General features: G+C 36.5%; 2 protein-coding genes across 3 annotated transcripts in view; one reads left to right on the top strand and one right to left on the bottom strand.

Annotated features, from left to right (window-relative positions):
• The window catches only part of LRP6 (LDL receptor related protein 6), a 112,212-nt gene extending 103,233 nt beyond the window's left edge, over positions 1 to 8,979 (top strand). Inside the window, exons 20-23 of the mRNA XM_006912624.3 lie at positions 3,564 to 3,794; positions 5,067 to 5,203; positions 5,813 to 5,910; positions 8,431 to 8,979. Of these exons, the coding sequence (XP_006912686.1) occupies positions 3,564 to 3,794; positions 5,067 to 5,203; positions 5,813 to 5,910; positions 8,431 to 8,725 (761 nt within the window). The 3' untranslated portion in view covers positions 8,726 to 8,979. The remainder of the gene's footprint in view (positions 1 to 3,563; positions 3,795 to 5,066; positions 5,204 to 5,812; positions 5,911 to 8,430) is intronic.
• Positions 8,980 to 18,686: 9,707 nt separating this feature from the next.
• The window catches only part of BCL2L14 (BCL2 like 14), an 18,558-nt gene continuing 13,053 nt past the window's right edge, over positions 18,687 to 24,191 (bottom strand). Inside the window, exons 5-6 of one of the 2 annotated variants that reach the window (XM_006912623.3) lie at positions 23,481 to 23,747; positions 18,687 to 19,951 (exon numbers count right to left, since the gene is read on the bottom strand). In XM_006912623.3, the coding sequence (XP_006912685.1) occupies positions 19,913 to 19,951; positions 23,481 to 23,747 (306 nt within the window). In that variant the 3' untranslated portion in view covers positions 18,687 to 19,912. Of the gene's footprint in view, positions 19,952 to 23,363; positions 23,748 to 24,191 lie in introns of those variants that run through there. The other variant, XM_025047335.1, reaches the window with a different exon arrangement.

Here is a 24,191-nt window from a genome sequence, read left to right as displayed (position 1 = left end):
AACATTGGTTTATTTCTTGACACATTTCCACCAGACTCTCAGTAAATTTAAGACCTTCTCTAAAATGCAACTTGAGGTTACTTGAGCCATCATATACCCCTAGGCTTAGAGACTCTAGGCTGAATAGCTTATAGTTTCTTCAGGGTTTATAACTATTGACCAATGCCCTAACATAAAATATATCCCAAATTGATAAACTTAGTTCTGAGTAGAATTCAGCGTAAGCTAAGTCTTTCTTGTGAAAACTGATTTAATGGAATTTAGATAGAACTCATTTAAAAACTCTTTAATCTTAATAAAGACTTTAAGCTGATATTTTTACAGATTCAAATGGAATTCTAAGACTTTAAGAATCTGTTCATTTATTCTTTAAGCATATACTGAATACCTACTATGTGGTGAAGCTACATGGTACCTGTACTAAGTTTCTCAAAGTCCTCTGTGGTTGAGGTAGTATTAAGATCATGGATTTTAAAACCGAGCAGAGATGGACTTGAGTTCCAGCTCCACCTCTTACCAGCAAACAATTTGCTCTTATTAAACCTTAGTTTCTTCATCTTTAAAATGAAGATAATATTTAGTCTGGTGGATGTGAGAAAATTAAATGATTTAATGTATATAAAACACATAGCCTGACTCATAGAGGTACTGTTGATAAAAGAGTGTGATACGGGATATCAAATGTGCTATAATAGAGATCTCTACAAGTAGTAGCACAAAAGAATGAAGATGGGGCTCAAAGAAGACTTCTTAGAAAAATGATGCTTAAGGTTGGGTTGTTGATCTGCAGGGTGCCAGACCCCTGGGTCACTCTTGTGCTCCTTGCTACAGGCCATGCAGATATCTGGCCAGATCCCAGCCTTCATGTTTCAGCCTCAGAGGTTTGACAGAAGCATCCAGGGCTCCTGGAGCAACGAACAGCAGAGTCCCTGAGCTGGGGAGGGGATGAGCTCCCATTTTGGAGCCTGACTCCCCTTTAGCACTTTGGGAAGAAATGACATTATTCCTTAATATGCAAGGCTCACACCCAAAAGTGCCCCATGCCCCCCCCCCCCAAATAAAGCTGCCTGGCTTCTGGGAGAGGAAAAAAAAATTGGGTGTTAATCAACGAATAGTGTTAATTATGCAGTTAAGTGGAGAGATTGAATTCCAGGCAGAACAGCAGCAGATTGAAATAGCACCTTTGGGAAACTAAATGTAAATAGGACTGCCAAAATATATGCTACATCGTGAAGGGGTGTCAGCAAGAGATCACATACATAAAAACAAGGTCATAGTGGACTCTGCTTTTCTTCTGAAGCACCTAGTCGGTATTCTAGCATAATGGAGGGTCATTGAAAAACAAGTATAGGACTGGCGTGACTATGTAATTGTGAAAACTGTAAAGCAGATGGATTGGAGGTGATAAGATTATAGGTAGGGAAATCTCTTAGATTGGTGGCTTTTAGACTTTTTTGACCACATCAGGAGGAATACAAAGATGTAGGTGTACACATAAAGAAATACATCATACAACAGTATTTATCCAGATTATGTAGAATGCATTCTGAAGATCTCTGTTTTAAAATGCTGGTTGCAACCCACTAAGTTGTTTTCACCATTCAATGACTTGCAGCCTATAATTTAAAAATACTTAGACTATTGTAGTTTAGGCAGATGATGAAGATCTAAATCAGGAGCAATGGTGATGGAAAGGAGGGGATAGATTTCAGAGTTATTTCAGAAATGGAATAAAAAGGGTTTGGTAACCACTTAGCTATAGTTAGTAAGTTTAGGTTGACGCACAGAATACTTCAATGAGTGACTGGAGTCATTAACTAGAATATATAGCAGGGACTGAAAACAATACCATTCCATATCCTGGCTGCAAATATGATGTTTGGCTGATGTAGGTTTTTTATTTTTGTTCTAAATTTAAATGCCTTTAATTTGGTACAAGTGCTTCATTTATTTATGATCTACTTTACCCCCTGGAATCTAGGAAACTGACAGATGATGATGACAGTGAGTTCAGTTTGAATATTAAAGCCACCCATCATATATCCCATTGAAGCTGTTCAGGAAGTTGTTGATTGTATGGGTCTGTACCTCAAGAGATTTGGGCTTTTCAATTTATTAATGATAATTAAAGCTGAGGCAGTGGATGAAATCTCCCTGGGAGAGTTATGTAGAGGAGAAAAGTAGCAGGGAATAGACAGAACTCTGAGAAGCATCTGCACTTAAGAGATAGACAGGAGAGAATGAAGCCAACAAAAGGAAACAGAAAGAATAATGAGACAGTGAAACTAAGAGAATAGTTTTTTAGAAGGATATTGATCAGACATTTTTGAGAAGAAAATAAGAGCCAGTGGTATTGAATATCATGAGGGGTCAGTGAGATGAAGGTTTATTGAACATGGCAAATAGGAAAACGGCCTTTGCCAGAGTAGTTTTAGTGTGGTAGTGAGGATGATGAAGCCTTATTACAGTGAATTAAGATGGGACCTAGAGACTAGGAATTGGAACTAGTGATTGTAAACTGTTCTTTCTTGAAATTTGGCATTGGAAGGGAATGGCAAGGCACTAAAAATGAAAATGATGGATGATTGTTCCCAAGGACTAAGCAGAGTCTGTGTCAGGGTCCACAGATGAAATATATAACTGGCAGCCCCTACATATTATGTAACTACCGATATCATTTTCTCTCATTCCTTTCATTTACTCTGTCAGAGGGTTAGTTTAACTATGTAGATGGGAGATTTAAGGTAAGATGAAGCAGAAGGAAGGTTTTTAAAGGATCTGCAGTTGTGAGATATAATCTATTCAGAATGGAAGAATTTTGCTCTAAATGGAAGAGTAATACTCTAAATTTGATGAGCCCTTTTGCATTTTCTTTCTACCTCTAATATTGATGCTTTCTGCTTCTAAAGCCTCAGATAGCTCAAGGATCCCGTGAAAGTGGATGCTATTGTAGGGTCTTCCTCTAGTGCTCCCAATCTCTGGCTTTCTTTCTGAGTCCTCAAGAACTTAAGTATCAGAGACCTTCTGTTCCTTTCCTCAGGCAGCGAGACTCACCCTGACGGCAGCGTCATGTTGGGCTTGAGAGATATTACTCATCTTTAGCTTCTAATTTCCTTTACCAGGCCTAAATATCACTTTTCAAAACTGAAAATCAAGTAACGACTTTTCTGGGTTCATCCTTTCTGGCTCTAAAATCTTCTCAGAGATTCCAAGCTAACCTTGTTGATTTTTATTATGTACAGAACAAAGTAAGATAGATGTTATCTATATACGTATTTAAAACTTCTTAGTGGTATTTACATCTATAAGATACATCTTTGTTTTTATCAGTTTACAGTTGTACTTCCCAGTACAACTTCCCAGTACATAAGGATAGTTTGTTTTGGTTCCTAATGATAATACCCATATATCCATGGGCATGGTGTATAAGTATTTATAAAAAAGAAAAATATTTATGAATTCTCTTCATTAGATTCACATTCTACTCACCAGCTCTCTTTGATTACTATTTTGAATCTGCAGTTATTTTTACAGTATATAACTATACTACATTCCTGTTTTAGATCCAACTGAGGAGCCAACACCACAGGCCACTAATACAGTTGGTTCAGTTATTGGAGTCATTGTCACCATTTTCGTGTCTGGAACCATATACTTTATCTGCCAGAGGATGTTGTGTCCACGTATGAAGGGAGATGGGGAAACCATGACTAATGACTATGTAGTTCATGGACCAGCTTCCGTGCCCCTTGGTTATGTGCCACACCCAGGTTCTTTATCAGGATCTCTTCCAGGTGAGTTAAACTGATCCATTGGGAATCACATCTTAGTCCTGACAAGATTGCCAATTTTCCATAATTGAAACAGGATACTGTTCAGAGTCTATTTTAAACTAGACTACTTTGGGTTTAAAAAATTAAAAGAACAAATGTTCTCTTTTTATTTAGTACCTTCTCTTTTCACAAGAGACCCGAGGTATGGTTTGGTAGAAACTGCCAAAGGATATAAAGCAAATATGTGTGCAAGAATTTATATAGACTGCATATATTGCATTTCTGGATGCACTCTACCAAAAGTGAATTAGCCAGTCATTCAGTGAAAAGAGTCATACATAAATCACAGGTTCTTTAGGTTCACAACCAGGCTACTTCAGTACTACTGAGCCTAGGAATTAAAGGAGGCTGAAAAAGTAGACTAAGATTCCTTTTCAGCAAAGATTTGGAAATAGCTGGGTGATAACAGGGAGAGATATATTGTCTTAATGTTTCGTCCTAACTTTAGGTGTTGACAGTGGGGCATGGGTTTGTTCAGGCATAGCCAAGTAGCCAGAATTTCTTTGCTTGGGGAGGCCACATTGCTCTAGAGAAGTATGCTTTCTTATCAATGCTTTCTGGTGCTGTTAGGGTATAAAAGCCTTTCTTTAAATGAATGTGAAGAAGGAGGTGCCAGGCAAAAGCCCTCTGAAAATAAGGACTTATGCTGGGTGTAACTAAGTAAACAGACACGATTTTTAAACTTAATGATTCCATGTTGCCATACCTATTTGCAGTTAGTGGAATTTAGGAAGTCACTTGGAAAAAAAATAGTTTTTTCTTTAGCATTGGTAGTTGTGATTACAACTTTTTTGTATATAGTAGCCAAAGAAATACTCTTTCATACATTGTGTTTATGCCCTTAGAAATGGGTTTAGTTAGTTTCCTTTTGAGCAAATCTGTTGTTTAGTCTACCCTGCTCTACAACCTCCACTCTCCACAGTCCTTTCTTCCTGAAATCCTCTGAAAGGTTGAGAGCCTCATTTTGACAAGCTCTGGTTCCATCCTGGGGGAAGGGATGAGAACTATTCTTGGCCATGTTCTAGGCCAGTTCTCAGTGGACTTGTTCACTTCTAGAGATCATGTCCCTTCTCCCTTAAGTGTTTTCAATCATTGTTAGGAAAAGAGGACATACATTGGTTTAAAATCAGACTCTTTGACTGTTGGCATTTGTAATCCTAATATTGAAAAAAATTATTTCATGCATTTTTATAGGTCTTATTCATCTTCAATACTTATCCTCCTTTATTTTAGGAATGTCTCGAGGTAAATCAATGATCAGCTCCCTTAGTATCATGGGGGGAAGCAGCGGACCCCCTTATGACCGAGCTCATGTCACAGGAGCATCATCAAGTAGTTCTTCAAGCACCAAAGGCACTTACTTCCCTGCAGTAAGCAATCTGTTTCCTTTGTTTCACTTTGAATACAAAGATAAATAGGATCTTAAGATTTTTAGCTCATTTAAATGTAGGTACTCAGTAATGGCCATGTGAAAAGCTTTTTAGTATAGAATTTAGGCATATAAGGCTCAAAGAAAGCTTTACCATCAGTGTGTGAGACTTATAAATCCACTTTTAGGTTTACTGTGTAGTAACCAGCATATTTGAAAGCACTGGACGTTAATTGTATATTTTAGGTAAAAGTAGAACTACTGAATAGTACCTCCTGAGAGGCTCAGGACATTCATCCTCAAAGAAGAAGCACATAATGTGATCTCTCTAAACAATTATAATTTTAAAAACCAGAGCCCAGCTGTGCTTAACTTAAACCAGTAGATTGTAGATTTCCTCATCACCTTGCACTGTTTGGCCATGATGACATTGTGTTTTGAGGAGAAGAGATCCTAAAGTACAATTCAAGGTCAGTTCTTTGGAAAGGAATGGTTATGCCAGTAGTGTAACGGGAAGGAATACGAACAGGAAGGAAGGAAAGTTAGTCTAATAGTCTATATCTGAGATTGACCATTGTGATTTTAATAATTTAATTCTTTTTCCTTTTAGATTTTGAACCCTCCACCATCCCCAGCCACAGAGCGATCACATTACACTATGGAATTTGGTTATTCTTCAAACAGTCCTTCCACTCATAGGTCCTACAGGTAATACACATCTTCCTCTAATGCAAATCGGAGTGTTTATCAGAAGGCAGAGTATTCTAGTTGTGGGCTTCATGTAGCCCTAAGTGAGTAGATAATGGTTACTGAGAGGAAACTGGTGTCTTGTCTTGGTAATGCTGACATTACCCCTACCACAAATTCTTTTCTTTGAGGGCATTATACATTTTTAAAAATAGAGTCACAAATGCTGGCTTTTAGAATAATTAAAGTAGAGGCCTCAATGCTTTGGCAGTGTTCTAAGAGAGAGTTACTCGCCAGAGTGGCTGACTTCAGAATAGGTTAGTGCTCAGGTTAGGTTTGATTGATTGTCTCAGGATGGAATATTGGAATAAGACTGTGGTTCAGAGAGTTGTCAGAGCTCTAAGACAGCACAGTTACTGAGAACACATAATTTGAGAGAAGTTGAAGTTCAGTCCTTGTTTACCTACGTTATTTTCTGAAATGAGACATTTCTCATATAGTTGGCGTGGAATAGATTAAAACTCACTAAAATAAATGAAATGTATTTGTAAGTCAGAAAGGGAGATATTATGCCTTTGTGCTGATTTGTGAGTAGACAGAATATATTGAGCAGTTAAGTGTGTTGCCCCCTTACTCTTCCCTCTTACTTGAAAGGCCAGCAGAAAGTCAAAAGCTTGACATTCTCTGTCTAAACACTTAGTTCTTAGTATTTATTGGCTTCCTTCAAATGCCTGTTATCTTCTAGATAAGGTGTTTCTAGCATTCTAGTCAAATTGCTCCACTATGTAACCTTTTATATAGAAATCAAGTGGAAACTGTTTATGGTATCTCATTCAGAATTCTTATTTCAGTTTATAAATAGGACTATTTGAGATAGGCTTGACTCTGAATGGATTTTTATGTTTTATTGTAAATGTTGCATTCCCTGCCACAAGTTTGTTCTAAAAAGCCAAAACAGAGAGGAATAATCTTAAAAATTGAAAAAAAGACCTAAAATTTTACTTTAAAAATTCTAATTTCTTTTAATTGAATAAGACACTGATTAAAATGAATATAATTACATCAAAAACAATTCTCATTTAATCATTTCCCACATCTGAAATTAAGTCCAGTTTGTTTTTTCTGAGTAAAACTTTTTATCATTAGTTAAGATGTTTATCTAAATGAACGTTCTTTTCTGTTTTTTTCCCCCCATTAAAATAGATGTATTGAGCCTTTTAAATGTTGAGCCAAGAAATTTCACCAAGGCTCAACACCTGATTAGAAAAAGATAAAACCTAAAAAATACAATAACATCATGTCATTACTGGTAGTAAAAAAAAAAATTTTTTTTTGAGAAAATGTGCTCAACAGGTTATGTAACCTTTGATCTTTTGGCAGCCATTCCTTTTGAGGCAAGTCCTAAATGATAGCAAATGGTTTGTATCTTGGGGTAGCATCATCTTAAGCCACTCTCTATCACTAGATATTTTATGAATTCTTAATTCAGTTTTGCACTTGCCCCCCTCTTGCAGTTACTTTGTTTAATGAGAAAGCATATAAGTAAGATTAACTTTACCATATTTAGAATGTAAATGGTATAAGAAGTTGCAGATAAAGATAGAAATGATAGGAAAATTAGCTCTTATTTTCACTACATCATCCTCTCTTTCCAGTGCCTTTTTTTTAGTTAGCCATGCTACAACCTTGATTAACAGCTATAGATTACTTAAAAGGTAGGTAAACAAGTATAATAAATTAGGTCTCGGAAACACATATTAGAAAATTCTCTGGTCCTATATGGATATTTAGAGTTTTTCATTTTGATGTTCAGTTAAAGCCACTCTGTGACAATATGCTTGTCTATATATACATGGGATGTCAAAACTCTTTCTCCCAAACGACAGCATTTTCCCTTTGCTGATAGTAACAGCAACAGCATAGATATGCTGCTTAGGCTGTCTACAGTATTCAGCCTGTCTTGTACAGTGTTGAGTTTTAAAGAAAGAATGAATGAAGTCTTTAGGCATCATTAATTTAGTCATTAGGTAAATTATAGGGTGGTTAAAGAATGTTGAAGAAGTGCTAACATGTTTGAATATTGCAAAACATGTAGATCCATTCTTCTCACAGACCATGAAGTGGCAGAAATTGGTGAGGTCTACTATGTAAACTAAATGCTAAATGTATAACTGAGAGATCGTCCAAAGATAACCATTAAGCACAACTTTGAATAGTTTTTTTTTTTTTTTTTTTTAAATTCCATGATACAGTTTAACGTAAAGATACAAGAGCACATCAGGGTCTAGATTGAGTTCACCTCTGCATTCCCATCATATCCATTTTTAATTACCTCTGATCACATTTTATTTGCCGATATAAAATACAATCTATCTTTGTCCAATCTGCCATTGAAAATTACTTCTTAGTCTGTGCAAATTTAAATTGTAATAGCTTATTATCTTCAAATTGAAGTTTACATCTAATATCTCTCTATTCTGATAGGGAAAACCACTTTTCTCTAAAACTAACTGCTTCTCTTGATTTTTCTCTCTATACCAGCTACAGGCCATACAGTTACCGGCACTTTGCACCCCCCACCACACCCTGCAGCACAGATGTTTGTGACAGTGACTATGCTCCCAGCCGGAGAATGACCTCAGTGGCAACAGCCAAGGGCTACACTAGTGACTTGAACTATGACTCAGAGCCTGTGCCCCCACCTCCCACACCCCGAAGCCAATACTTGTCAGCAGAAGAGAACTATGAAAGCTGCCCACCTTCTCCATACACAGAGAGGAGCTACTCTCATCACCTCTACCCACCACCACCCTCTCCCTGTACAGACTCCTCCTGAGGAGGGGCCCTCCTCCTCTGACTGCCTCCAACGCAAAACTGTACATAAACAAGTTTGGTTGAGATCTGGAGGGGGGGGAGGGAGATACTAGAGAAGGATGAGGCAGACCATGTACAGTTAAAAATTATAAATGGGGTAGGGAATACTGGAGATATTTGTACAGAAGAAAAAGGATATTTATATATTTTCTTAAAACAGCAGATTTGCTGCTTGTGCCATAAAAATTTGTATAAAAATAAATTTGTACTAAAAGTTTTATTTTTGCAAACTAAATAACACAAAGCATGCCTTAAACCCAGTGAAGCGACTGAGTACAAAGGAAACAGGAATAATAAAGGCAAAAAAAAAAAAAGCAGAAGAAGAAAAAAAAATTAAGTCCGTCTCAGAGCAGCAAACCATAGATACTTGGAAGTAGCCAAATAGCCTTCATGTTAACTAACATTTGAGGGCCAGCAAGTTTAAGAAATCATGAAAGAAAAAAAAAAGGAATTAATACTAATCAGACAAAGGGCTTTGTTTTCTCTAGGAATCCAACAATTTTAGTGAGGAAAATAGATATTTATAAAAGTCCGTTCCGGGCGTTGCTGTAGTAGGAAAGATCAGCTGTCTGGTAAGACACTGTGGGGCTATTTGTGTAAGTCTTCTGTCCCTACCTTAGAACCCACACCTCTTTCAAAAATTAATTTTTTCTGTAGGTGTCTTTACCTTGCTTCCTTCTCCAGCAGTTTTGTAGGATATCTTGCCAAGATATGATTTATTCAAAGCTTTTTAACTGAGGATCGATTAAATAGAATTTTCTAAATTAAGGTTTTATTTTAATATTTATACCGCTCCATTCCCCTGTAGGCTTAGCTCTTCAGTTTGACTGCTGTTTTTGCATAATGATTGAAGGTTAGACATATTGCTCCTCTTCCAAAATTATTTTAATGCTCATTACAGTGTCTTTTTACAACACGTATAGACAGTGTTTAAGAATTACAAATTTAACCATTATGTAAATTAATCGTATATCTTTTCAGTACTTTCAGCATATAATATCACAATATGAAATCATTTTTATATATATTTTTCCTAGTAAAACATTTAATATGTTCCGGTTAGAGACAGTCTATTTAAAAATAATTTTTTGTTATTATTAGGTTTTTCCCTTTATTAACTGTTTGTGACATTTTCATGTTCTCTAGGCCAATGTTTCTCAGAATGATGTCTACATACATACCTCTTCTAATGTGTGACGTGAGTTTAATATCTTTGTTACCTAATGTGAATGTTAGATTTTTTTCAAATTATCCACAAACTATTCTTATAATCACCTCTTATATATTTTTATGTGTGTTCTCTCTTATCCCATTCTGGATTAAGATGATTCAACAAACTTAATATGAATTAAATGAGAAGGCAAACACCTTCTCAGCTGTCAGAACTCGGGTACAGGGGAATAATGGAGGGAGGGCCCTTACGTAAAATCTGCCTGACCTGCACGGTACTGGGGCTGCTACATCTTCAGCTATTAGGGCTGACCTGTGGAATGATTCTAGCACTGCTCTGTGACCTTGCCAGAAGTTAGTTTCCTGCTTTTTATATGTTTCCAGCATTTCTCTGTTAAAATGGAATGTGTTTTTAAACTAATATATTTTTAACCTTAATAGATGTTGGTCAGTTAGTTATTGAATGATGTTTTTAAAATTCTGTCTTGTTGAGGCCTCTCTGGATTTCAAGGCCCAAGAGAAAACAATGGAAGATAGGATTCAGAATATCGGCAGAGGTGAAGTAATTCTTTAAGCAATTAAAAAATACCTAAGTAAACTTTTTAAAGAGGAAAAAATGTGGTTTCAGAATAATGCTTAGATTGTTGGGGACACCTTATAAGAATCAGGCGCACTTGATTTTTCATATAAATAAATAGTAATCCATCAGTGTCTTGCATTTCAGTCAGACAAGTGTTAACTCTTCTTGTTGATGGAACAAAGTGCTCACAGCTTAACAGAATGGGCACTGAAATTGCATTCTGTGACACACACGGGCACTTGATGCTTAAATGAAGATGGAAAGGTTAGCAATAACTGGGTATCAATTAGAATTTGAGAATTCTATATGTTTACATTTTTTAATGTGCATCTTTATCTGGTGGGCTTCCCATGTGGAAACTTGCACTATAATGAACTAAGAAGAATATCGCCTTGTTATATCTCAGTCCAAGTGCTTGTACTGCGATGGCAATGGCCTCTTCTTGCAAAATGCTAATTTGTGTGCCAATTTGAAATTATTTGAAGGCAGTTCAGCTTAATCTTAAGAATCCTCTTTCTGGGGTAGTTGAGATGAATTTTTAATATTTTGGGGAGTACCTTTAAATTGTGAAAATTCAGGAAAGATTTATTGGCCCTCAGGTTACATGGACAGTTAAGCTTAAGAAAACCATCTTGATTTTTAAACACAAGAGTTTTAATTGGAGAAAAAAAAAAAAAAAACAGTAAAAAATAAATAAACATACGTTCACAAATCGAGGAAAAAAGTGAAAAAGGATTTTGAGTTTCGTGTATTGCTAGATTCATTATCTATGGAGGGGCTGGTGAATAAAATTTAGATTTTTTTAAATACAAAAGTATTAATTTCGAACATGTCTTAAAGTGTGCCCACTGACTGATGTAATTAGAATTATCTGAGAAATGAACTTCAGCATAACTGCATTCTGTGCACTGTAGTAAGCTGTTCTGCATTGGAATGGCCTTCTGTGACTGAACTTTTCTAACTCTGAACTTCACTGCTCTAGAGCCTTGATCTTCTGAGCAGCGGCCCAAGGGGTTTTGCTCTTACCCTTTAATAAGTTTGAGAACAACTATTATAAAGGGGTGATATGTATTTAGAAATAAAGGCTATGGTACATTTTCATCTAATATAGGAAAATAATTTGGAGGGGGGTTGTTTGAGCAGTAAAATTTTAAGGTGATTGAGTATTGCATTTTTTTATCATTTAAAAATACTCTAAAATCAGTTTGTATAAGGCCAACTCATTCACTAATAGGATATAAAAATACCCTCTATTTGTATCAGGTAGCAATTAGTTTTGGGGGAAATCTTTTTGTTTTGCCATAAAGACCCATTAATGAAGAAGACTTGAGGTAGAGTTATAGCTGAGGCTTACCTAGCCTAGTAATGAACTGTATATTTGTGTGACCTGTTACCAGTAATCATAGTGGAGATGATTTAGTTCTGGTACCAGAGAGGCTTTCCTTAAGCAAGCCTGCTTCTCTGCGGTAGATGTGCTGCTACTGTTTTCCTCTCTAATCCTGTGCCTATATTAGATGCTTAGAAATGTAGTTTTTAAAATCGTTTTATCTCTCGCAGAGGAAAACGTGCCACTTCATTTATTTGCATGCCATAAGAGCTGCATATTGGTTACCATTTCATATCTAACAAAATTCAGAAACAAAAATCATGGGCTTTTTACACCCCAAATATGCCATACTATTAGTAAGTTCAGTGCTTAAGAAGTCCGTATGATGGCATACATAGTATGTCTGGAGTGTGGTTATGAGTATGTGAATATTAGTTGGCCGACAAATATTTGGGCATCCACAAATGAGACTATACATTAAATGTAGACATAAACTAAGTCATAAGTTTATAATCAAGTATTGTTTAAAACATTTTCTCATAATTCTTAAACTCAAGATATTTAATTTTATTTGGTATTCCTTTCTTTTTCCCAAACCTAAAATGAGCCAAGAGAAAAAACAGATGATTTTAGAAAGTAATGGTAACATATATGTGGTTTCTGACTTCTGGGATGGTATCATTTCATTATAATCTTGAAATTTAGCTCTTGAAATTCTCAAAGTTTTGGAGGACTTTAGACCCCCAAAATATATCTTTTTTTTAAGTCAGGAGCATTATGAATTCCTATACTTAGGATATTTCTGTTTCTCTTGATTCCAAATGTCATTAAATTAAACCTGTACGTGGTAGAGAGGGGTGAGAGTCTTAGGGTAAGCTAGATGATTTAGAATGAAGTTATTGACTATTCTCACCCTCTTTCAGTCCGGGTACACTTTACTTTGTTTTTCTTTTTTATAAGACATCCTTAAACCATTCTTAAATTTACTGCTGAAAAAAGTCCTCATGACTTTTCAGATAGAATTATTAACTAGGCGATTTCTTACATACTCAAGTGTATTAGAGACCTAACAAAAACTTTTTTTTCCCACCATTACTTAACGGTTTGCCTAAAAGTTAACACCAAAGAATTATAGACAACTGCTTTTGTTTAACTGTCCATTTTTTTTTTTTAATCAAATATAAGCAGGGCAGTGATGGAGATATATATATATACCTTTAAATGAATATTACAAGTAAAATAAGCAAATAGGTATCTGGGGTTAGAGAAGAAATTTTAAAAGAGTAAAGAGGATATCAAGAAGTTTAAGCTGGACTAGCCGTATTTGCAAGTGAAGGATCTGGTGCTGCTTTCAGATGTTTATCCTTTGTGTTTTAAAAGTTTTTCTTAAGCTTTAATCTTCGTTATTGTCTTAAAGTCAGCTGGTGTTCCTTGTTCATGGCCTTTGGTGCGATGGTGCTTTGCAAGGATGTGTTTATATTTTAATGGCCAACATTTGGTCAGCCCTTGTCCACTATTCACTTCCCCTTTTTGTAAAATAAGTGCTTTCATTGTAAACTGTATAAAAATACCTTGTATAAATCCCCCTTTTCATTATTACAGTAAGCTGAGTTGTAACAAATGAAATGTTGATTTTTATAATAAAACAGTGGAAAATAAAAATGTCATTTCTTTTCAGCAAGAAATTAAAACAGCTGATTGTGCTTTGCTGTGATAGACTGTTGTATTTCAGATACAACAAAACTCACCTTCATTGTTTGCATTTCAAATAAAATACAGCCTTGGAAGAAAGGCTTGCTTTCTGGCAGTAGTTGAGCTCAAACATCAGGTAGTTAAATGGAAACCAAGTTTTAATATAAAGGTCTTTCCTTAGCAGATGCTTTTGAATCAGCCAGCTTACCTTGGCTTCTTTGCTGACCCTCCCATTGTTTCCTCTGGAGGGAAAACAAAAATCATGTTAGGTTGTGCCATTTCCAGCTGAGTCAAAGAAAAGAAAGGCGGAACTATGGTTGGTTTGCCTGATTTAAAGGCAGGTACAAGAATGGGGAAAACAGTGCGAGTTGTTTGGGGTTCTTCTTTTCCCAGGTAGGTTTTCAGCTAAGTTTTTGGTTTTTAATTTTAATTCTTTGCCTTGTATATGGTTACATTATTTCCATAAATTTAAATCAAAGGATAGGTTACTGTTGACGAGGTTCAGGCCAAGCTACTCCCTGTATGGTAATTTGGCATCTTGAATACCTTAAGCTGAAGGAATTAGGAAATGGCATGTACAGGAAGGACTCTGACCTTCCCTGACGCAGGTTGTCAACCCTCCTGTGAGAGATGCCTTCTCTGTACCCAGAGGACAGGAGCATCCTTATCTCAAAAGAAGGGACACAGGAACCTGAAACAGGCCCTGTTAAGTTTCTCCCATTTTACTACACTTAGTTCATACTATTTATAGAATGAATATATATTTCCATCATATCTTTTCATGACTTTACACTCTTTATCAAAGCTAATATAAACACACTCAGGTTTAACCCTTTTATTGGGTCTTCATTTCCTTATGAGGGCTTCCATGTCACATAAAACGTTAAATATATTTGTGTGCTTTTTCTTGTGAGGGATCCCAGTCCAGAATTTAGATATTTTCATCTGCACAACACCCTATCCAAAAATTTTGAGATTTGCATTTGTAAATTCAGATTTAATCACCGTATAAAGCTGATCTTTTCCAATAAAGAGGCTAAAAAAGGATAGTTCTGCTAACTGGGTCTGAATTTACTTTGTACCAGCTACTATGATAAGTATCCCATTTTTCCCCCTCAAAATAACCAACTGATTAATGACTAGTCTTGACAGGAAATGCCAAATTTGAGTATGAAAAACTCCAGTGCAAAATTTTGATCAGATACCGTTGGCAGTGAGTAGAGGGAAAAGGAAACTGCACTGGGATTTAAACTAATTTCTGTTCCATTTTAATTAACTCTCAAGATATGTCTGAACTCATTTATTCTCTCATTGTTTGTTGGTACTAGTCTCTACTGGAGTTTTCTGAACCTTGACTCTTCAGCCAGCCAGTTCCACTACCTTTCCAGACAGCTACTGTATGTAAAGCATTCTAGGTGATGAGTAGCATTACAGGGTTTCTGGAGGCCAAACATCTTTGTAGTGTCCTATTCTTTGCAGATACCGTTGCAGGGTTGCAGGCCTCCTTTCTTCTGATCTCTGATCTTGCTCTGCATTTCAAAGGAATTTATACTTTTTAAAAGACAGCCGCAGCCCATCATACAGCACAAGCTGTATGGCAAAATAAAGTGATTTTCTTGAGAGCTTTTTGAGTTCTGGTCATCCTCCCAAAAGCTTCCCCACTATCATTACCCAATTTCACAGCCTTAAAGACTCTTGCGTTTTGTCCAGTGATTAGGTTTTTTTTTTCCCTTAGGGATTCCATGGGAAGGAAAGGGTTAGAGCCCTCAGATTCTATGCAGTGCTGCGATTCGTAGGCACAGATGTATATCACGGGAAGGTTTTTAAGTGCAAATTCAATTTAGATCTAAGGTGATTTATATTTTCTGTTCTTATATCAATTTTCATTGTTGATGTCTCAGGAATTTGTCCATTTCATCTCTGTTGTCAGTTTATTGGCATAAAGTGTGTCCCTTAACCTTTTGTTTTCATTTCTGACATTGGTAATTTGTCTTATCCATATTACCAGTCTTTTCAAGAAATTAGCTCATGTTCTGATTTATTTTCCTCTATCGTATGTCCATTTTTCTATTTCATTGTTTCCTACTAATTTCCTTCCTTTTACTTATTTTAGGGTTAAATTTGCTGCTGCTTAAGGTGCAAGTTTATATCATAGATTTTAGACTGTTTCTGATATAAATATTTAAAGCTATACATTTCCCTCTAAGCATAGTTTGGTTGCACTTCAGAAATTTTGATGTTTTCATTATCATTTAGTTCAAAACATTTTCTAGTTTTGCTTGTGATTTCTTTTTTGAGCCATGGGTTACATAAAAGTGTTTAATTTCTAAATATTTGAGGATTTTCCAGGCGTTTGTTCTTTTTAGATTTAATTTCATGATGGTTATATGTACCATACGATTTTAATCCTTTTAAATTTATTGAGACTTGTTTTATGGGCCAGACTATAGACTATTATGGTCTATAACAGTGAATGTTTTATGGGCATTTGAGTAGGAGTCTGCAGTTGTTAGATGTAGTTTTCTATAAAGGTCAAGAAGGTTAGATTGGTTTATATTGTTCAAGTCTTTACTGATTAATCAGTTACTGAGAGTGTAGAGATTTCCATCTGTAATTATGGATTTGTCTATTTCAACTTTTTGTTTTAATCAGTTTTTGCTTTATTTCAAGCCTTGCATAATTTAGGATTATTATGTCTTCTTAATAGGTCACCATTTTATCATTTTGTAATGTCCCTCTTTCTCCCCATATTCCTTGACCTGAAGTCTACGTTGTGACTGATATTAATATACCCATTCCTGTTTTCTTAGTTTCTCATGTATCAGGTAGTGTTGAATTGTAGGATACCCAGCTCGTGTTGGAGAATTCTTGGTGGTGTGGAAACATACATACACACATACACATACACACAGCAGAAGATGCATAAACATTAGAATTATGTCTTCTTGATGAATTGACTTTATTTTTAAATGACATTAATATTAACACTAATGTTAATATTCTTTGCTCTGAAATCTACTTTGGCTGATGTTAATATAGCCACTCCATCTTTCTTTTGACTTGTGTTGTCATATTTCTTTTTTTCATACTTTTAACATAATGTCTTAATATTTAAAGTGGGTTTTTGTTTGTTTTTTTTGTAGGCTGCATATAGCTATGTCTAGCTTATAGAATTTTGTGTTGACAGCTTTTTTTCTCTTGATACTTTCAAGATGGTACTCCATCCTCTTCTGTCTGTATGATTTCACAGGAAAAGTTTGCTATCACTTTTCTTGTTTCTCTGTGTAATGTGCTTTTTTCTCTGGCTACTTTCAAGATTTTTTTTTCATCACTGGTTTTGAGCAATTTATAATGTGTCTTAACATAGTGTTCTACATATTTTTTTTTTTGTAATTGGCATTTATTGAGTTTCTTGGTTTGGTGGGCTTACAGTTTTCATCAAATTAGGAAATTCTTCACTCCAGTTACACATATATTAGGCCAGTAGAGGTCACCCCACAGTTCTCTGTTGCTCTTTTTTTTCTCCCGTCTTATTTCTCTGTGTTTTAATTTGGATCTATTGCTATGTCTCCAGATTTACTTATCTGTTCATCTGTAATGTCTAGTCTATTAATCCATTCAAGTCTACTTTTCATCTCAGAATTATAGATTTCTTCTCTAGAAGTTTGATTTGACTCATATTTATAATTTCTATGTACTTCGCATGTTTAGTCTTTCCTTTGGCTTATTATGCATATGCAATATAATTAAAATAGTACTAATATCCTTGTCAGGTAATTCTATCAGCTCTATCATTTCTGGGGTACCTTTTCTTGACTTTTCTCCTCATCATGGGTCTCTTTTTTTTTTTTTGCTTTTTTACATGCCTTGTAATTTTTTATTGGATGCCAGACATTGTCTGTTATCTTGTTGAATGTTGGATATTCTTGAGCTTTGTTCTAGAACATAACTAAGTTGCTTGGTAATGCTTTAATTCTTTTGGTTCTTGCTCTTCATCTTGTTATGAAGAACCAAAAGTGTGTTTAGGGCTAATTCTTTCCCATTACCGAGGCAAAATTCTTCTGAGCATTCTACCTATTGCCATGCAACTTTTGAGGTTTTTCCATTCTGGATAGTGGAAATAGGCACTACTCCAAGCCTTATATGAGCTTTGGAGAACGTTCCCTTAATATTTTCAGGCGGTTTTTCCCTAACTTTTGGATAATGTCTCACATGTTGATCAGTATTCATCTGAACACTTGTGGGGAACTATCTGCAGATCTCTGGAGCTTTGTGTTCCATTCTCTTCTTTCCAGCAAACTTTAGCTGCCTTGGCCTTCCTGGACTAGGCTCTACTCAGGGAGACTGTCGAGCCCTGCATAGGTTCCCCTCCTTCCAGCACAGCCCAAATACTTTTTATCTGCAGTATTCTAGGGTATTCATAGGGCTCACTTTGTTTCTCATTTCTCAGGGACCAGTCTTTCATTACCTGAGGCACAATGTTCTGTTCTTTCATATATTTTGTCTAGTTTTTTTTTTTTTTTCCCAGTTATTTTAATGAGGAGATTAAATTCAGTTACTATTACTTCATCTTGGCTGGGAGCTGCAGATGATATTGGAACACTTGAAGAGCTAGTTAAAGTTATACATACCTTGGGCCATATTCCAATCTTAACTGATTTATAGGTTATAGCAGTGAGGTTAAGGTATGGTTCTACAACTGTGCACTGAAAATATGCCAGACATTAGGTATACAAAATCAAATTAGACATAATATTTGTTTACAAAAGAGTTTGCGATCCAGTGTGAAAGACTGGCTCTTATGTACAATATATTAAGTATGATGTCTATATATAGAGTGTTATGGAGCATCCTTATGAAGAAAGGTAACCAAATGTAGCCTCACTGTGGCCAAAGGAGGCTTAGAAAATACTTCCTGGGGGAAATGGAGTGAATGAGGAGATAGGAACTAGAGTTAGTCAAATTAGTGGAAATGGGGGCAAGAGGACCAGCAGGCAAGAACACCTCAAATGGAGAATATATTGTTATGAAGGCTCTGGGCTGCAAAGTTGCATAATACATTTGGGGAACTGCAAATAGTTTGAAATGGTTAGATCAAAATGGGAAAAGGGATGGTCTCCAGTATTTCCACCTGTAAGAGAATAACTCATTTTAATTGAGATGGGTCAGGTAGTAAAGCATGTGATAATAGATAGGTCCAACTTTCCCTTGAAGCTGAAAGCATGTCTGATTAACTAATTCATTTATTTGTTCCCCAAAGGTTTATTTAATACCTATTTTACATCAGGCTACATGTTGGGTGCTCAGGGTCCAGAAATTTGTAAGACCCTATAATTTGAAAGTATTTTTAAACATTGGTATATCTTAAATACTTACTATGAAACATATTTCGCTTACTAAAACACCTCATTCTGAACAGTGTCATTTTCAGAAAAACAATCTGTGACTGCTTTGAGAAGAGAGGAAATTTTCAACTTAGCTCAGGGCAGCACATGATAGTGAACATAAGTGAACACTTGGCACTAAGTACCAAGTACTGTTCTAAGCACTTTATATAAATTAATTCATTTTATCCTCATAGAATTTTTAGTACTATTATTTATTGCTTATTTTAACCATGAGATACTCTCATGACAGTGGTCTTTCTACATATTTATTTACCAGCTGCTACTCAGCCCACTCCCACAAAAAATAACAAAGTTCCAGAGACCTTGAGAGGCAGAGGTGAGGTCACTGAGAGAGCTGAGGGTCGTAGGAGTAATTGTTTTCTGCCAAATGGAACTTTTTTAAACTGCCAAAGAATTCTCCCAGGGAAGTGAGTCAAGATATGGCAATATCTCCCCAAACTAGTAGCTATAGCAGTAAACTCGAGAGTCTCTTTGAGCTATGTCTACCAATATGAACAGCAACATCTTAAAGGTAGGCTTGAAACAATGTCATTATTAAGCCATCCTAAGTATAGTTTAAAAAATAAATAGTACTGGAAACCAAAGAGTAGGCACATGCACAATTTATCATTTTGCCCTCATGAGCTCGGTGAATGTCTGTAACACACGTTTCCTAAGTTGGCCGGCAGAGGTAGGATGATGGTTTGTTCTGAATATTTGAAAGGAAAATTACCACTTGTCCTTCTAGACTTCCCCACACTCTTAGTGGAGGGCCTGAGAAACATGGATGTCAAGGCCATGCTACTACAGTGTATGAGCTCAGATGAACAAGACTTCTCCTGATGTCTCTTTGGTTCACAGGAATAAGGTTTCGAAAACTTCAATGCTCCATCTGCCATGTATATTTTTATTTTCTCCTGGAGTCTCTGCTGAGACTGATGTACACAGGACCACAGTTGGCCAATGAGAATTCCAGATTACACATCTGATGTTTCAGTCTACTTCTTCATGTGGTATCCCAAGTACTTTTTCCTAGAAGGGAGAAAGAGATATAGATTCTTAAAATTCCATGTTTGATTCACTGTTGAAGTGAAAACATATGCCTGTTATTCTGGGTGTGACCCAAGGCTCAGAGATTGTGTTAGGGGTTGGGGAGGGCTTGGAAAGGTGACTGCCATCCTCGGTATGCTTGAAAGGAAAACATCAGCTAAGAATGTAGGTTACCCATCTAAGGCAAACAGGCTAGATGGGAAAAGGCTTTGATGCCGTATTTAAAATTCAAAAGAGTACATCTGGAAAGATCAATGATTACGGAGAGTGTGCACCTCTCCTTTCAGAGTGCTAATGAGTGAGGTGGCAGGACCGCTGGGTAATTACATGGATTGTACGCCACAGTGAGGAAACAGGGCCAAGGAGTGAATTAAAATCTCATGGTAGTTTGTTTAGCATGCTTTGTAAACAGAGTTGTTATTCATTCATTTGATTGGTTGATTCATTATTCTATAAGTATTGACTGAACATATGTGTTGTATATAAAAGTAACGGGAGCTATGAGAGAGAAGAGGCATAAAATACATAATCCTGCCCTCACAGATTTGCAATTTAGTTGGGAAGGTTAGATGCACTTTTATGAAATGTGGAGTACTGAGATAAGTAGGAATGAACCCTGAGCTCCTAAAAGCCTAGGAATAGTTTTCTTCCTTCCACACCACTACAAGGACATCCCAGAGAGCCACCAAAATAAAAAAAATAAAAAAAAACTGAGGCCAATGGAAGTCCTGGAGGCTTGCCACCTGGTGTCATCTTTTTTTCCTGTTCAGGGAAATGGAACACAGGTCTCAGTCCACTTCACACATCTGTAGCTCATAACAGCTTAAAGATATTTTTTTTTATCAACACCCTTCTTTATTCTTTGCAACTCTTTCTTTGTCACTTTGGAAAACTTGGTTCTTTCTCTCTCATTCCTTTTTCTTCCTCTTTTAATTTCCAACTTCGTGCTCCAAATTAAACCTAATTATGTCCAAGACTTGGAATTAAAATTTATGATGACCTGGCAAAGGAAACTAGTAAATTTTGAATTAAAACTACAAATGATGAAGAACTAGCACCATCAAATTCTAAAGCCTTTGAAAATTCCCTTTATTATTTCTACTGACAAATCCATCTGTTTTCTCTAATTAGAAGTGTTTTTCTCTCTAGCAACAGCAGCCAAATTAAAAAAATAATAAAAATGTTTATGTTCTTTTGTCTTTCCTCTTTTTATTTGCTTATTAGAACCACGATTTTTCATAACAAATTTATTGAAATATACTATAAGTCATCCTTTTAACGTATGTATTTCATTGGCTTCTAGTATATTCATAGGACTGTGCAAACCATCACCTCTATCTGATTTTAGAACAAAAGAAACTCCTTTTCATTAGCAGTCATTCACCATTCCTTCTCTCCAAAGCCCCAGGAAATCACTCATCTCTCTATGAATTTGCCTGTTGGGACATTTTGTATAAATGGAATCATGTAATAGATGATGGCTTTTTTGTCTGACTTCATCCATCCATCAGTTCATTTGTTTTTATCATTGAATAATATTCCATTGTACGGATATACCACATTTGGCTTTTCATCATTCATCATTGATGAATATTGGGGTTGTTTCCACTTTTTGGCTTATGAATAATGAATACTGCTATGAACATTCATGTACAAGTTTTTATGTGAACATTTGTTTTCAATTTTTAGGGGTATAAACCTAAGAGCGGAACTGGTAACTCTATGTTGAACATTTCGGAGAACTGCCAAATTGTTACCCAAAGAGGCCGAACCATTTTAGAAGACAACCAGCAGTGTAGGAAGGCTCAAATTTCTCCATGTCTTCACCAACACTTGCCTTTTTTATTTTAACCATGTTAGTAGGTGTGAAATGGTATCTCATTATGGTTTTGATTTACATTTCCCTAATATTGAAATGAAAGTATCAAGCAACCATCTTTTCAGAAGCCATTTGTACATCTTCTTTAGAGAAATGTCTATTCAAATCCATTGCCTCTCTAAAAATCAGGTTATTTGTCTTTTTATTGTTCAGTTGAACAAGTTCACTATATATTCTGAATACAAGTCCCTTATCAGATATACAATTCCCAAATATTTTTCCATTCTCTGAGTTGTCTTTTCACTTTCTTGATGGTGTCCTTTGAAGCAGAAAACTTTTTAATTTTGACGTAGACCAGTTTATTTTTTCTTTTGTTGCTTGTGCTTTTGCTGTAGAATCGCCATTGTTTGTAGGACACTTTTGGCATTTCAGCTACATTAATTAACTAAATAGATTTGGAGAACTGGCCCATGAACCCAATTGATACTTATAATCTTTCTGGAAAATATGTTAAGTGGACCAACAATGATGGTGATTTCCTGTATATAATTATAGTGCAAGCATGAAGTGTTATGAGGTTCAGAGCTGGTGAGGATCTTGAGCTGGAGTGGCCAGGAAAGGCTCTGGGACAGAGGAAGGACTTGAGGGGGTCCTAAATATAAGGTCAAAGAATCTATCCTCTTAGCACAAGTTAAGGCTGCTTGAACTTGGAACACTTAAGAGCCTTAGTTGTTCAGAACAGCGACTTAAGGGTTATCACATCTGGTGCAAAAGTGGAAAATGGGGAAGAACTGAAGATTGGGTGAGTTCAGTGGGCATCCACTGACGACCATGGGAGATACTTCAGCCCCTTAGAAAGATCAGCTGTACTTTTCTTCTGGTGGCCAAGAGACTAAGCCTATTTGGAGGCCTCAGGGTCATGCTGGGCCATGCTGAGAGCAGACTGACCCTGCTGCTGGCCCCTGAGCATCCCCGTGGAAAGGGCTAAGAATCATGTGGGGCAAAGGCCTGTCCTCCCAGGAAGGGCTGAAACAGACAAAAATGCCCTAGGCCTCTTGAGATTTAAAGCTCTGGAGTAAAGCATTTTGACGAGGTTGACCTTATGAGGCTATTTGAACGTGGCAGTTTGAAGGAAATCTCAAGGAATGGGAATAAAGGAGATCAGGTCATTAAAAACAGATGAAAATGTAACTGTTTGCTTTTGAGTTTGTATCTAAATGTCCCCATCAAAATGCTGGGCCCAAGCAGCAATGACAAAATGTCATGAACCTTGAATCTCTGCGTGAGGATTATGCCCACATTTGAGAGTATGAGGAACTGTCTGCCTCTCCTTGTCTCACTGCCAGACTTCTGCTGCCTGCAAAATTTGTGAAAACAGAAATTATATCTATCTAAACATTTTATATCTCAACATCTCATTTCCTGTTACATCTGACCAGTCCCTCTCCCCTGACACACATACCCATGTTCCCTTTGGGAGCTCAGTAAATATTTATTGATGATAAAGATAATCACTAAAAATATGTTCCCGTCAATGGGATATATCTCTTGCCACTCAAGCGTCCTAAACCCATGAGAACTGCTTCACAGATGTGTTCCCTTCACTTAAAAAACAAAATGAAACAAAAAAATGTTTCAGCCCATCTACTCTGAGATCTGGGAAGATGTATTTTTTAAATAGGAGGTACTTACCCATCCGCCATGCTGCTGGACCCAGGACGAAAAATTCTCTTTCAGGTACTTGGTTCCAAAGCCTAGCATCTTGTTCATGGGGTGGTTGTCGATGGCGGTGAGCTTGGCCATGACGTCTATTGCAAGAGCAGCCTTAAAGCCCTGAGCTTTAACTTCTGATTCTCCCCTGGTATCTATACCTCTTAGGAACTGGTCTGTGATGGTCTTGAAAACAGAGTAGGTCAGCCCGTCCCGGAAGCTGTTCATCAAAGCCTTGTCTTTCTTCAGCTGCGTACAAGAAGATAAGCATTTGGTAGAGCAGCTTGGGCTATTGAGGCAGACTCTCTAGCTTAACAGTGGGCCATGAAAACACCCAATGGAAAACAACGGGTTCTAGTTTCAGTCATGGCACAATGTCCTACAGAACCGGACCAGGAATGTGCCTGCTCTGAATTCATTTCCTCTGGACGATCAGTGATATAACAGAGCAGCCCATTAATTCGACATTCAGTGAATGTTTCCTGAGCACTTACAAAGGACAGGTACTGTGGGTGATTAGGATCCACGCCCTCACTCAAGGGGCTCACAGTCTAGTGACAACTGCAACACATTTGTATAGCAAAACAATATAGATGCTTTGTTAGAGATTGTGTCAGGGACAGACTGAAGCCTGGAAATCACTATCTTGGCTCAAACCTCCGCTCCTCCTTTCAGCTGTGCAATCTTGGGAAA

This window comes from Pteropus alecto, unplaced genomic scaffold (genome assembly GCF_000325575.1).
Source record: "Pteropus alecto unplaced genomic scaffold, ASM32557v1 scaffold103, whole genome shotgun sequence".
Classification (NCBI taxonomy): Eukaryota; Metazoa; Chordata; class Mammalia; order Chiroptera; family Pteropodidae; genus Pteropus; species Pteropus alecto.
The sequence above is the reverse complement of the archived record's forward strand: the minus strand, read 5'-3'. Positions and strand labels throughout refer to the sequence as shown.